The following is a 15399-nucleotide window of genomic DNA, read 5'->3' as shown; positions in this document are numbered from 1 at the left end:
TCTGGCCACCCTGACAGGGAGACAGTGGGGGAAGTGGAGTGTGAGCCCTCCTTCCTCTCTGGAATGAACTAGGAAGATGAGATACTAGCAGGGCTGGCAGGGATGGGTCCAACCACTGGGAACCAGATAAAGTGGATGCAAGAAAAATCCAGCTCTCAGAGAGACAGAGACCCGATCCTGGCAGTGTCCCAGGATCACCCGTCCTTCCAGCAGTTTACTTACAAGGCAATAATTGTCCCTTTTTGCCTAAGAATGCAGCTTTTTATCAACAGTAGCCCAAAATTATTTTAGAAACACCAAGGTTTACATGAATAAGTGAATTATGGAACCAACAATATCTGAAATAGGTAAATAAATTACAGCGTACCCTCTTGATGTAGTTATCTAACTATTTACTGCCAAAAGTAAGTTACAATGTAAAAAAAATACATATTTCATATACAAATATGTGTGTATACATATATCTATACATGTTCGCCCATACAAATTTTATTGAATATTTTTATGATGACATTGAAGGAGAAAGGGAACAAATCATTTTAAACTAAAACAAACAAAAGCATTACCCCACAGGTTTTGTTAACCTAAAAATATTGTGAAGGATAGAAAAATTGACTATGAAAACTGCACTTTTGTAAGGACCCTCTGGCCAGTCTTATCCTTACCTCATCCACAAAGGCACACTATTCATATCTTCCTCTTTTCAAACAACTCAAGTATCATCTCCTCTTGGAAGGTTTCCCTGACTACTGCATCCTACAAGGATTTTTTGCACTCGCTATATAAGCTACATTAATTAGCTCTGGATTTCAAACTACTTTGCATTTTGTTATATAACATTTTCAACTCCCTTAGAACAATAAAACTTTCAGAGGCCATGCCTTGTATTTCCATTGGCATCTAAACCAGGTTTATTTAGTGTTCAATAACATTGAATATATACAAGGAACAGATCTTTTAATAATATGCAATAAACTGGTACTCTCCAATATTGCTGGTGGTAACATAAACTGAACCAGCCGTTTGGGCAAATAATTTGGCAGCACGATTAACTAGTATAAATTATTTGCACCATCTGACCCAGTAATCTCACTCCTCAGAATCTATCTAGGGATTTCGAGAAAGATGTCTTTATGACCAAAGATGTTCACTATAGCATTACTTAAACAGCCAAAATGTCCAACAAAGGAATTTATTATTATTATCATTATTATTATTATTTTAATCCTCACCCAAGGATTTTTTTCATTGATTTTTAGAGAAAGTGGAAGGGAAGAGGATGGGGAAAGGGAGAGAGGGAGAGAAAAAGAAAGGCGGGAGGGAGAGAGAGAGGGAGAGAGAGAGACACATCGATGTGAGAGAGCGACATATCGATTGGTTGCCTCCTGCAAGTGCCCCATCATGGCCAGGAATGGAACCCGAGACTCCACGGTGTGTGCGGGCTGATGCTCTAACCATTGAACAACACCAGCTAGGGCAGAGGAGGAAATTATTAAGTAAATCATGTGAAATCTATTCAATGAGGAGTATGTACCATTCAACATAATCACTCTCAAGTCTATACATCATGGGGAGATGCCATAACAGAAAAAGTGGCCTGGGCAAATGCCATAACAGAAAAAGTGGCCTGGGCAAATGCCATAACAGAGAAAGTGACCTGGGGAGATGCCCATCACAGAGGAAGTGACCTGGGGAGATGCCATGTCAGAGAAAGTACCTGGGGAGGTACCCATGACAAGGGAAGTGACCTGGGAAGATGACCCAAGTGATCAAAGAACACAAACAGTATTTAGCCTCTGATTAGATTGGGGGTCCAGCTGCACCAGCACTGAAGAGTGATACTCAAAAACAAGAGTTACTTTATTAGAATGGTAAGTGACGATTTCTTATTTTTCTAAATATCCATTATTGCTCTTATGTTCATTAAAGTTTTATTGACCTATACAAACATTGTATTTCAATTCTTTCGTCAGCATTACCATTAGGATTTCAAACTATGTATCTTGGTGTCCCTGCCAACAGCAGTCACCAGAGAACTAACTTCTGATACCTGTGGGCTCTTTTCTGAGCTCTCTACGTTAATGATTCTTCCTGCCCCAGATTCCAGTGCAGGTAATTCCATTAAGCTGAGAGCCAGTGACCTGAGTGTCAATGATCACTCAAACTCAGACCCCCTCCTACCTGACGGCACCAAGGCTTATGCATCTGGATGTGATTCTAAGGATACTAAATACTTAAGTTTAAATATAATAAAAAATGTTAAAGATAAATTATTTCCTTTCTTCCAAGTTCAGAAAGAATTTTTTTGATGCTAACACCCAATGCTAAATACAGTAGTCTTTAAAAAAAATAGCTCATCTAGGGAAACACTGTATAAACTTTCTAGAGAACAATTTGAGTATATCTCTAAAAACAGTCTTAAAATAGTTATATTCTTTAGCCCAGTAATTATACCTTTATCAGGAAAAAATCAGTGGATAAATATTTACGTATAAGGATGTTAGCTACAGCATTTGTTATAAGGCCAAAAAAAGTGTAACAACCCAAACGACCTACAATAAGAAACTAGTTAAATAAATTGTAGCACATCCAAGTGATAAAAAATTATGCTTGCACAAAAAAACATGTTTTTGAAAAACATTCATAACACAGCAACACACCAAAGAGAGAATACAGAATTTTAAAAATGGATAAAAAACTGCATTTTCAGCTTGATACCAACAATGCCTGAGGGGTAGCGGGAAAAAGAGAGTATAAAAGGACTGAAACATCAGCTAGTTAAGACATCAACTGGTCATTTCTAGGTGATCAGAGGAGTGAAGTATTTTCTTCTGTGTATCTTTTAGATTTTCTAAGTTTTCTGCAATGAATCTCCCTAAAACCATCAACAGCAGAACAGCCCCAGCCCAGGGCACTGCCCGCTATTTCAGAAGGGAATAGGGTGCTCACGTGAATGGTGCAGTCTCCTTTACTCTTCTCTCGATGTGCTGCCTCCAGCTCCTTCTCTAGTCTCTCCTTCTCCTGCTGCAAGTCACTCAGCTCCTGGGTGACCTTCTTAATGTTCCTACGCAGTCTGTGGTTCTCTGTACTCTTGGTGAGGTTTTCTGAGTGCAGCTCGGCCAAACAGGCTGCCTTTTCTAACAGAGCAGCTTCATAACCTTCAGGCCCCTAGGAGAGGAGGGAAAGAGACGAGAGAGCTAATTTTCATAGCTCATTAAACAGACCAAGAAATCTGTGCTCCTTTTTCACCTTGGGGGGGGAGGGGAGTATTAATATAAACAACATTCAGGATCCAAAGCACAACTAATATGAAGATTTTTTTAGTAATTCAGGGTAATGTTTATGTTCTGATGTTGATGTCAAGCTGTATAAAAAAACATTTTTTTTTAAAAACTAGAAGGATGCCTGGCCGGGCGTGGCTCAGTGGTTGAGGGTTGACCCGGGATCCAGATGATCGGTGTTCGATTCCCGGTCAGGGCACATGCCTGGGTTGCGGGCTCGATCAATGACTTTCTCATCATTGATGTTTCTCTCGCTCTCCCTCTCCTTTCCTCCCTCTGAAATCAATAAAGATATATTTTAAAAATAAATAAATAAATAAATAAGTAAAATAAAAACTAGAAGGAAAAGCACAGAAAGTTAACAGTAACTGTCTTTCATGGGATGGGAATAAAATTGACATTTTTCCTTCACTTCTCTGTATTTTCAAATGTTCTAAGGTTAGTGAGCATATAACTTTTATAACAATTTAAGTTATGATATGTGTGTGTGTGTGTATTTAATTCTCACCTGAGGACATGCTTAGAGAGAGAGAGAGAGAAACATCAATCGGTGCCTTCCATACGTTCCCCAACCAGGGATCTAACCCACAACCCAGTATGTGACCTGACCGGGAATCAAACAGGCAACCTTTCAGTGTACAGGACAACAACTCAAGCAACTGAGCCACTCTGGCCAGGCCAATTTAAGTTATTTTTGAAGGCAGAATAAACAGCTGCATTTGAAAAGCAGAGATGGATTCAAGCACTGGCAATGTTTATCTACATTAGAATGGCTCGAACCCAGAGTCATGGGGAGGAAAAATAGTGGTCAGCATGGTAGTCCAATTGCCACTGCAAGAAACTATAAATGCTGCAGAGTCCAAGGGCTAAATGTGTCAAATACATCTTTATTTCATTAGCACACAGTTTACTAGAGAAAATACTTATGTAATTATCAAGCATATGGAAAAAAAATGTTATAACTCACCAATTATCAGAAAATAAACAATGATTGGGAAAATGCTCATCTTGAACAATTTCATAGTTACCTTTCATTCAACACTGATTATACATACAGAGCTAAAACAGGCACTTTTACACACATTAATCTCTACTTCTCATACCAGCCCTACAAGGTACACATTACTATCCTTATTTTCAGTAACTAAGGCTCAAAACTGTCAAATGACTCGCCTGTCATCAGACCATAAGTGCTTAAATTGGGGATTCAAATGACTCCAGAGCCTATGTTCTTTCCACTGCCTTGCCCATTTCACTGCAGATTCTAATTAACACCAATAAACTACCAAGAATCAAAACAAGAACTGAATTCAAGGGGAGATGGCTAGAGACAAGAACACAGAATCTTGTTAAACACAGACTAGCAAGAGTTATTATTAAAATAATAGTTATTATAAAACAATAAAAGTTCACAGGATTATCACACAAATTATGCCAAAGCCTCTTTAAAAATCCAAGCTCAAAGAATTCAAATTCATACATTCTATTCACTTCACAAAAACTCTTTCCACATTAAATTTTCCTTAAATGGCCCTTTGCAAAACTTCTCTGGAGAGTTTTTTACCTTTTTCTGCATGACACTCTGCTTTCTGAATCCCATCTCAGCAGGTAGATGTTTCTAAACAGTAGCAAACATTTGGCCCAATTAGACATGGTCAGAAACTGAAGGCCAAATGCAGTATTAAACAAATAGTTCTTCCCCGCCGTGTGGTAACAAGATGTGTTTAATAAAGACAGAGTCAGAGAGCTCAGAGTTCAAAAATCAGTTCTAGATGTGTGACCTGGAAGAAGTTAACTTTTCTGAAGTTTTCTCATCTGTGAAAGGAACGATCTCTAGTTCACAGGGCTGCTGTGAAGATTAAATGATAACCAAAGTTCCATTTCAGTGGGTGCAGGATAAATAAGCCTAGTTCCCCTTTCCATCACTCACTCCACTATCTTTCATTCCCAACTAAAAGAGCATGGAGTTTCCACAAACCAAAAACAATGTATGTAATGCCATTAGTAGAGAACTTGAAAAACACACCAAAGTAACTACTATATTTTTATGCCAGAAGATATTCCAACCAACTTAAGATGAGTTAACATTTATTGAGTTACAACTTGTGCCCAAATACGTTTTTGTTACATGTTTTTATAAAGATTATGTGACATAAGTGTGATTACCTAGACTTTATGATACGCAAGCAGTCTGAGAGAGCTCAAATATCTTGCCCAAGGTTACACAGTTTGTGAAGAGCAGAATCAGGATTCAGATCCATGTCCCTTCCCAGTAAAAATAATATGGTACATATAGACTATGGACTAAATGTAGCTGTTTAAAGGTCCATACACACCCACTCTCTCTCTCTCACACACACACACACACACACACACGAGTGCATATCAAACTGCTAAAGTCTGAGTAAGGTCAATGGGGTACACCAATGTCAACTGTCCTGGCTGTGACATTGGACTACAGTTACATAAGACATTACATAAAGGGTAAAGGGGGCACAGAAATCTACTGCATGTGAGTATACGATTATCTCAAAATTAAAATTAAAAAAAGATTGGGTCGATCTATATATACTGCCATAGCAAGAATGTTAGATGGGGGGGGAAAGATTATAGAAAAAAGTACATACCATGATCCTATTTAATTTTTCAAAGGTTTTATGTATAAATGTAGAAATATGCATTAAAAGAGTCAAGGTGTTAATAGTGAATATCTTTGGATGTGAATTTATTAATGACTTTTATCAAGTTTTTCCACCATTTTAATTATTTTATAAATTTCCTACAATGTGCAGGGAGGGGAGGAGGAATAATGCTATTTCTAATTTGAAAATGCATTTTTTAAATGGGTAAAAAATGTATTTTTTTTTTTTATTGTTGGCAGTATTACAGATGTCCCCACTTTTCCCCCTTTTGCCCTCCTCCACCCAGCCCCTGCCCCCCCCAGGCCCACACGGTAACCTCCACAGACTCATACGTGTGACTGGCATTCACATCTCTGCACTGTGACAACTGCTCCAAAAGTCTGAACATTACTTGCTGTTGCTTCAGTGTCAAGCCTGAGGCCAACCCTGTGAGCTCTGCTATTTTACTCATGCTGCAATTAGTTCAAATCATATGACATCCTAAGAAGGTCCCAATATGTGACAGAAAATGCATTTTCAAGTGTCTGTGCAACATGGAAACTACATAGACCTCATAAAGAAATAACCAATATATAAGTATCGTGTGTGTGTTGACTCATACACACAATCAGAGTAGCAGAAAGAACACAGACTCCAGAGTGAGGCTTAAGTTCAAGTCCTGATGACCTGTCAAATAGGTGCACATGCTACCTTCATGGATTAGGATTAAATGAGTGCTCTCAGAACAGCCAATCAGGCTCAAAGAACCTGATCTCTGCACAGCAAGACAAAAAACCCCGCCAACACTGAGCATGACAAAACCTTAACAATCATTCTGAAAGTCTTTTGAGTAAGACTGAGGGGTACAAATTTAATAAATGTATGTAATAATCTGGATAACGTTTAAATGTATAGGACTTACTTTCCTTCATGGCCCAACATAAGTAAACTATTACAACGCTTATTAAGGATGTCTGGTCTCTCTTGGTTTTCCTAAAAACTCAGCTTTTAAAGCTTGTCAATTTTGAAGCAAGGGAAAAAAATAATCTCAGAGAAAAGTGTAATCTCGGCTCCATTTCATTAACCAGTGTCAAAATGGTGGGGAAGGCAAATCTGAGATTCCAAAAGCAGAGATTTGTCTATGTTTCTAGTGCACCAGGCACTAGAATTATGTCAATTCTTCTTATTGTGAACCAAAGCTCTGCAAAAGATAGACATAGGGTAGGAATCTTAGGAACCAAACAGTCTCAAATTAGATTTAACTTCTACTTTATAACTAATACCACGGACAAAGGGGTGAAAGGGAAGAGCTTGAGCAGTACAGACCTATTCAGATAATAGAGCTTTATTCATTAGGTTACTAGTAATAGGTATTATTATCATTAATAATGATATTGAGGAGGGGGCTGGAGAAGCACCCAAAACTGGCAGAGAATTCCCTTCAACTAAAATGAGATAGTTCTATTATAAAAGACCACTGAGTTTTCATCGGTTCCTTTCAGCTGTGAAGTCCTGACCTCACAAGGAGTAAGGATAAAAGAGACAGCCACTCCAACCAAAGCTAACGCTTACCTGGAATGTCTGGGTCTCTGTTTGTTGGCTGGCCTCTCTGGCTTCAGCGAAGGCAGCCTTGAGCTCTTCAACTTCAGAGTTAAGTTCTTCAACCTGGGTAAAAATAAGGACTAGCAGCCAGGTATGCAACTGGGCTTCTCCTCTCTCTGCATGGCCCAACTGCTTTAGCTGCTTTTGGTTCCACGAAAACATACCAGACTCTTTCCCCACTGAATGCCTTGACCAATGTTCTCCCTTCTGTTCAAAATAGCCTCCTCTTCTCTGTCTCCCTTCCCAACCAAAGCCTACTTATCCTCTAAGATTCAGCTCAGACACCTGCTCCTGGAAGCACCTCCCTTCCGAAATACACACCCTAAACTGGATTAGGTCCCCTCTGCTCCACCTCCACAGCCCCCTGCACTTCCTTCAGTCATAACACCTTCATTGTCTTTCTTCCCCACTAGGCTTTTCAGCAGAGCTGAGTTTTCTTCTCTATTTCTGTGCCTAGTAGAGTTACTGAAACACAACAGACTGCTACACCAATGACAGGAAAACAGCACAGAATTATCAGCTCCCACTTTGGATCCCAAAGACAATCACCCAAGTAGCTAGTGACCTTGGCTTTGCCCCCCAAAACTCCTTTATCTCAATTTTCTGTTGTCTTTCAAAAGATCAGACCTGCACTGTCCAATATGGTAGCCACCAGCCACCTGTGGCTTCTGGTGAAATGTGGTTAGTCTGACTTGAGATGTACTGTAAGCATATCTGGACTTCCGATTTTTTTAATGTTAAATATCTCATTATTACTTTTGTTCTATTGATTAGATGTTGAAATGATAATATTTGTCATATATATTAGTAAAGTTAATTTCATTTGCTTCTTTGAACTTCTTTTAATGTGGCTACTAAAGAAATTAAAATTACATATGTAACTCACATATTTGCATGAACAGTGCTGGATTAGACACTCCAAAAGAACTTCAATTGACTAAAGGATGCCTGCCCCACTTTCTATAGTCACCTCAGCTCTCTTATAAACTTTTTACGTAAAGCTAAAAACTCAGGATAGGACAGGCCAGTCACAGAAGCTAATAAAGAAAAATCTCACTTGAGGTCTAGCACACATACCTCTTTTTCCTTTGACTTTAATGCCATGGTTAGACCCTGGATGGCTTTATCTCTCTTTAAACTATTTTTCTTTTCTGTAGCAATTTCTCTTTCCTTCTCTCTCAGGTCCTCCTGAAGTGCCTAAATTAGATTAGAAAAAGATTCACTAAGTTGATGTGTTCCAACCAAAATGCACTGTATATATCTTTAAGAGCACACTCAAATGCAGTTATTCTATCTTATTCCTGTCAGCCTGTGATTAATGTTTCCAAGTAGAGCTGAACGTAGTGGCATCAGCTCCAAGTTACTGTATTACCGCTCACGGCAACAGGGCTGGGTGAAAGGAAGGGGATCAGATCAGTTAAGACGATGACAACTATTCCTACAGGAAGGACTCCAATACCTTCTGGAATTTGAATACAGTCACATCAGAGTCTTTGAAACCGTACCAGGTTATTTGGGGGAAATAACAGATCATTAATTTCATTCCTTAATGCTACAAAAGCTAGCAGAGAATTTGGTTTGAAGGAGACTGAACATATACATTTACAGTCTGAGTTCATTTCTAAAGATAATCACTGCTGCCTCCCTCCCAGGCTGTTGCGAGGATCAAATGAGATAATGGACGTGAAAGCACTTTCTAAGCCGGCAGGTGCTATACAAATGCCCGCTGCTGTGACGAAGGGCCCGGGAACAATGGCTTTGGAGTCAGACTGGCAAGTCTGAATCCCTGCTATACCTCCTCCAAGCTACATTACCTTGGGTAAGGGGCCTCATGGCTCTGAGCCTCACATGCCACATCTGCAAGATGGGCATGCCTGCTTCACAGAGTTACTACAAAGACTGAGAAACTCTCTTCACAGGGCCTAAAGCTTGACTGGCAGACAGCAGCATTCAATGAGTGACAGCTATTGTCACACAGAATTATCTATTGCACTCAGAATAAAGCAAGAGGCAAGGACAAATCTTCAACACATTTTTAAAAACTGTATCAACATACCTGGATCCTCTCTTCAAAGCGATTTCTCTCCGTCTGGCGCTCCATTTGTATAGCCTATGAAAAGGTATTAATTGGTGTCCAGAAGGGACCCACAATCCAATTGTTCCCCAGAACAATTAGAATGAGCACCTCGTTTACTTGCTGTTCCCCCCTGCTATGGAACCCATGAAAGCAAGTGTCCACTCCTGTCTTACCCAAAGTTCCACCCAAGTGAAGAAAGATGTAAAGACGAGCAACCCACACTGGTTGATTACCAGTCCCACAGAGAGTAAATCAAGGAGCTACTGGACAATGCAAAAGGCCTTCGAAAGGACAGGGCCGGAGAAGTGAGACAGAGGGGTCAAAGGAGCAAGAGACAAAAGCTGATTATAGCTGAAAACTCACTGGTGAGGCTAAAGAATTCACTGCTGTGTTAGGGACAAAGGAGACCCTGCTCCATAATGAAGTCCAGAATGTCTCCTAAGGTGAACATGCCACATGCAGCAGCAGCTGTTGTCCAAAGGGGGAGGTCTGGACTAGGCCTACCTGCACTTCAGGTCCTGCCCACCCTCTTCAAAACAGCTTGCCACGGAGGCTGCCTAGTGTGGGAAGGGGTCAAGGGAGGTTTTGGGGTCAAAACTAGTAACCCACCTCTTGGAACCTAGGAAAATATAACAAGTCCCCTGAGCTAAGCCTGTTTCTAAACTCGGCGAGGGACCAGGATCCCTACCTCTCAAGGTGGCAGGAGGATTAGATGCGGTAGCACATTAAATTCCTTTGTGTGGGCAGGCACAACCAGGGCAGTTTCCTGCCCCCACTGCCTCTGAAGTTTCAGACCAAGTTGGACTTAAGCCTGCCTCTAACCACAAAAGGTGAAAGGGGTATAACACAGTTTTACCCTAAGGAAACCCAAAGGATGAAAATGAAGTCCCTGGGCAACAACAAATGAACACAGAGCAGAAGGGAGGCAAGTAGGTATAGACTGTTTTTCTAACCAACTTCACGAACACAGGCTGGAAAGGAAAAACTATGCCAGGGCCACTATCAGAGGAAGTTTCTGCAGATCCTCAGCTGACAGGGTAACATTCAGAAGCAGACTGCGGGTGAGCCATGCAGACTGAATGTGCATCCCATTTCCGATGGAGTCTGGTCTGCTAATTAAAGTCCTCTCCACATCTGTCGCCTCACCTCAGTTTCTCTCCCCTTTTCTTCCTTCAGAGCAGCAGAAAGTCCTCGGAGCTCTCCAGATGACACGTTCTCATCAGGAGACACCATCTGAGATTTCTCCTCTTTAAGGCACTGAATTAAAGCTTCTTTGCTCTTCAAAGACAGCTTCAACTCCTCAATCAGTCTAAAAGAGAACAAAATTTAAATATTAATTATAAGCTGTTCTCTCAGCTCAGTGGAGCAGGAGGAGGTAGGAAGTGGGGCCAGACATCTTCAAAGTAGACATGTCCAATCACTGAACATGAATGAAATGGCATTTTGCAGGTCGGAGATTAAGGACCAAAATTCGTGTGACATTAACTGTCCCCTTGCCTCCAGCCTGGCCCCAGTCAATCCACTCTCCAAGTTGCCAGACTATGGTCTGACTGAGTCACCCACCTACCTGCTCAAATGTTCAACGGCCCCTACCACCGACAGCTGTGGATTACTAATTTTTTTGGCCAAGAAATCTTCTCTCCAAAAGAAATCTAGCACTGAAGGCTCAACAAACATGACAAATAAACAGAACTATTCCGGTAAATGCGGAGGGAAAAAAGAGAGAGAGAGCGAGAATGTTCCTTGGAGGCTTCTCAGGGCAAAGTTTAAAATACACTGACTTTCAAGATAAAGAACTCCTAAGCAAGGGAGTCGAACCCAAGCTTTTAGGGCCAAGATCAGAGATCCTGCTAACAGCTTCAGCGTCACCTCTCATAGGAAGCCTTCTCCCACCCCATCACCACTCAAGAGCTACACTTCGAGTTCTCTCTGGAAGCCAGGCTGTGCTGTGCCTCTAGACCTTTGTACATACGGTTCCCTGTACCTAGAATGCCCTTCACGACCCCACTCCCACCTCCATCTGATTAATATCTATCACCCACCAGACTTCATTAGGTATTATCCTCCTCGGGGAAGCTTTGCCAACCAACAACCCGAGAGCCTCCTCAGGTAGAGCTGAACAAACCCTTCTCGAGGCCACCAAATTACCCCTATCAACTGCTCCCTGACAACAGCCAAATTATTTAAGCTCTCTAAGCCTGCATTTCCCCAGCTATAAAATGGGGATAAGTTGCTCATGTGGAATGGAGATAAGCTATTTAAAACCACCCTACACAGCTCGAGGCATATGACAGAACTCAACAAATGACAGTTGCCATAATTATTATTTTTTTTTAGCATTCAATGATTAGCATTTGGTCAAAGGATCCCAAGAAGAATGTTCCTAGCTAAGCCTAAAAAGCCACTTACTATGGCAGGAAGAGGATAGGCTACCAGGGTGAAAGTAAGGAGAGCTAAAAGCAGTTCAAGCACCTGGCAGTGCACTGGTGCATTGCGTGAACATTTGTGTCCCCCCAAAAGTAATGGCATTAGGAGGTGGGGACTTTGGGAGATGAGGTCATGAAGGTGAAACTCCTATGAATGGGAGTGATGGCTTATAAATGAAGCTCTAGAGAGGTCCCTTGTCCCTTTTGCCAGGTGGGAATACAAGAAAGAGGACCTAAAAGGGGCGTTCACCTGACCACACTGGCACCCTGACCTTGGACTTCCAGCATCCAGAACTGTAAGAAATAAATTTCTATTGTTTATAAGCAACCCAGTGTGTGTTATTTCCTTATGGCACCAAATGGACTAAGACAATTGGATACAGAGGGAACTGGCGGCATCAGTACAGTGCCCCCCTAAGCTAGGAAAGAGGAGTAAGAGTGCCCTCTAGGGGCTCAACTCTGAAATCATCACGTAATCAACTGGAGAGGTCAAAAGTCACCAAACTGTACACTAAAATGCATGTGTTGTGTTGTGTGTACCTTACACCTCGACAAAAATGATTTTTTAGTTACCTTAAAGCAAGTTGTAGCTAGGGATGGAAATGAGGGGGGCAGGCCTGAGGGGACTGTGGCTAAGCAGGAGCATTAGGCCCACCTAAGGGAGCGGCCACACTCCAAGACCATGGCCCGTCCTCCCACACCTTCCAGGTTTTCAAGAGAATCTGGAAATCCAGACTCTTACATAAAATTAGATTTTTTAAAATATTAGCAACTAGTTAAATTTTTAAAAAACAGATAAAACTTACCCGTTGGCCAAACTTGACTGCAGGGCTCCTCACTGTCAACTGCCTTAAAGATACCGACTGGCTTTAAGGTAGATTGAAAGAAATCAAGTAGCTAAAACACTCACCTTTGAAATGGGTGGTGGGAGCCCAGAAAGACAAGGACATCCTAGTGAGGGCCCTGCCCAAAGTCGAGTCAATCTGTGTGGCAGATCTGGATCCATGTCACCAGAGCATGACCAAGGTCCTTATTCCAATTCTGTGCTCAGAGCTCACCTTCTAATATGTATTCAGCTTCCTAGATAGACTAAATATGCCTTCAGGGAGGAAATACGCTGGCCCTAGACCCAGGAAAGCTCTACCACAAAGAGAGGACTGCGCCCTGACTGAGCAAGAACCCAGAGAAGGCATCTGGCTGCTGCTTTGGTGTCTGGGAGTATGATCCCTGGGACAGATGCATCTGCAGTGCTGACAAGTCAGGTTTCTGTGCCTATCCAACCAGATCTCTGGGAAATCCCAGGAAACAAAGCCTTTAGCAAGGCCCTGACCTGACTACCCACATCCATGAAGAGCCCACCAATTGGGCCATTAAGAACTCAATAAGCATTACCCTTCCCACTTCCCCTTTTCCAGATCCAAGTTTCTACAGCCTATGTTAACAGGGATCACTTTCTTCAACATGAAATGAGCTAGGCTCCACACCTTAGAATGTGCCGTTCCCTAGCGGTGGCGAGGCTTCCTCACCCAACTCCCAGCACTGCTCCTGATAAGCCTTCCCGGCCCCACGCCCACGCAGAGCTGGTCACTCCCTTACTTATGTCACTGCACGGAACCCTGAACTTACCCCCAGCACCAATCCTTTGTTTAAATCTATCCTCTCCCACATTTGGGAACTCCATATAAGGAAAACAGTGCTCATCTCCGCATTCCCAGCACCCAACCCAGGCCATGCTCAGTAGTTGGTTAATGAATGAATCATCTCCTCTAATTCAGGCCTTAATCCATATACCCAAACACCTCCTGGATGCTCCTCTTGAATGCTCACAATCCCTCAACCCAACATGTACCAACTGAAAGCTCATCTTCCCACCCCCTCTTCCCAAAAACATCTCTTTCTCCCCCAAACTCAGCAAATTGCAATACCATCCCACCATTGCTAAGCTGGGTGAGGGGGTATCTCGGCAGCCTTTTCCCTCAGTCCCAAAGCCCTTCAGGCCAAGATGTGATTGAGTCTACCTTCTAAATATCTCTTATTCTTCTCCAGCCCTAATTCTGTCATCTTAGTCCTATCACCATCATCTCCTCTGGTCTCCTGCATCAGCCAGAGAACCAGGCTTCCCACCCAGCTCCATGGCCAATCCTCCAGGGGGCAGCCAGAGCAACCTCTCTAAATTTCAATCTGATCCTGTCATGCCCCCATCCCTCCACCCCTAACTATTCAGTGGCTTTTCACATGACCTGGGGACAAAACCCAAACTTCAATGGGACTGGTGCCCACAAGATCTGTCCCAGCCAACTTGCCTCTCCTCACCTCTTCTCACCTCCCTTCCAGAACAGACACAGCCAGGCTATACTTCTTTCAGTCCCTTGGATATGCAGCGTGCCCTTCTACCTCTGAGCTTTCTTCACACAGGCCTGGAGCACCCTCTTCTTCTTCCAATTAATCCCTCCTTATCCTAGAACTTCCGCTAGGAAGCTTCTCCCAACCCCTCTGAGTTAGGTAAGTACATTACTTAACCCAACATTTACCCATCTAATCACTACCATTCTGTTCCTGCCCTCCACTCCTTCCACCAAGATAGAAGATGAGTTTAAGACTGCCCTCCATTTCTCTGGACCAAATGCCACACATTTTATTCCTGGACCATCGAAGAGCTCTGTACTTGCTGTACACTGTTTTGGCCCCTTGCACTGTACTAATCTGGGCCCTCAGCCTGCATTAAAAGATATGACAGAAACAGGTCACACAAGATTCACTAGGATTTATTGTGGGGATGTAGTCACTAACTGTTCCGTTCAGGAAGATCCACAAGTGAAATTTCTGACAATGTCAAATAAAACTGAGCTTCTCCGGAGTTACTAGCTTGTTTTATATTGTGAGCAATGTGAATCACACATCCATCAAGATTGTTTTTCCCTTTTTCCTTTGGCTACCAGGAAGCTTAAAGCCAAAACCAAATGCTAAATTCAGTATCTGAGTAGAAAATTCCAGCAAAAATTTCTGTCTACTACTTCTATCTCTGTGCTCATCTTCCTAGTTTTCTTACTGGGGGCAACAAAAGAAAAGGGACAGGAAAAGGGAAGAAAGGGAACAATTACTTCCCCAAGCTGCCAGATAAATGACTGTCAGGGTATCACCGGGACAGGAGCCAGACCTGTCTTTCTCTTCCAGGACCACAGCCATGTTCAAGTCCCCCTCGTGCATCTTCTTCATCTCTGAAAGCTTGCTTTCCAAACTCAATCGAAGAGCCTTCTCCGTTTCTGTCCCTGCAAAGGCCTTTTCCAGTTCTGCTTGGGCAGCTTTCACATCCTAGAGTTAAATTAAATGCATTTGATGCAATTTTTCAATACAATTGGGAACACTTTGAAAGGAAATTGGATTAAAATATA

At 42.1% G+C, this 15399-nt stretch overlaps 1 protein-coding gene across 6 annotated transcripts in view; it reads right to left on the bottom strand.

Moving 5' to 3' along the window:
* Positions 1-15399, bottom strand: part of CDK5RAP2 (CDK5 regulatory subunit associated protein 2) — a 156889-nt gene that overhangs the window by 106131 nt on the left and 35359 nt on the right. For 4 of the 6 annotated variants that reach the window (XM_087822852.1, XM_087822854.1, XM_087822855.1 and 1 more), the window contains exons 7-11: positions 15165-15319; positions 10728-10890; positions 9561-9614; positions 8582-8701; positions 7475-7567 (exon numbers count right to left, since the gene is read on the bottom strand). In XM_087822852.1, the coding sequence (XP_087678978.1) occupies positions 7475-7567; positions 8582-8701; positions 9561-9614; positions 10728-10890; positions 15165-15319 (585 nt within the window). Of the gene's footprint in view, positions 1-2949; positions 3169-7474; positions 7568-8581; positions 8702-9560; positions 9615-10727; positions 10891-15164; positions 15320-15399 lie in introns of all 6 variants that reach the window. The other 2 variants (XM_016213723.2, XM_016213717.2) reach the window with 1 other exon arrangement.

The sequence above is a fragment of the Miniopterus natalensis genome, chromosome 12 (assembly GCF_054644295.1).
Source record: "Miniopterus natalensis isolate mMinNat1 chromosome 12, mMinNat1.hap1, whole genome shotgun sequence".
NCBI lineage: Eukaryota > Metazoa > Chordata > Mammalia > Chiroptera > Miniopteridae > Miniopterus > Miniopterus natalensis.
Note: the sequence above shows the minus strand (reverse complement) of the source record. Positions and strands in the feature narration are given on the sequence as shown.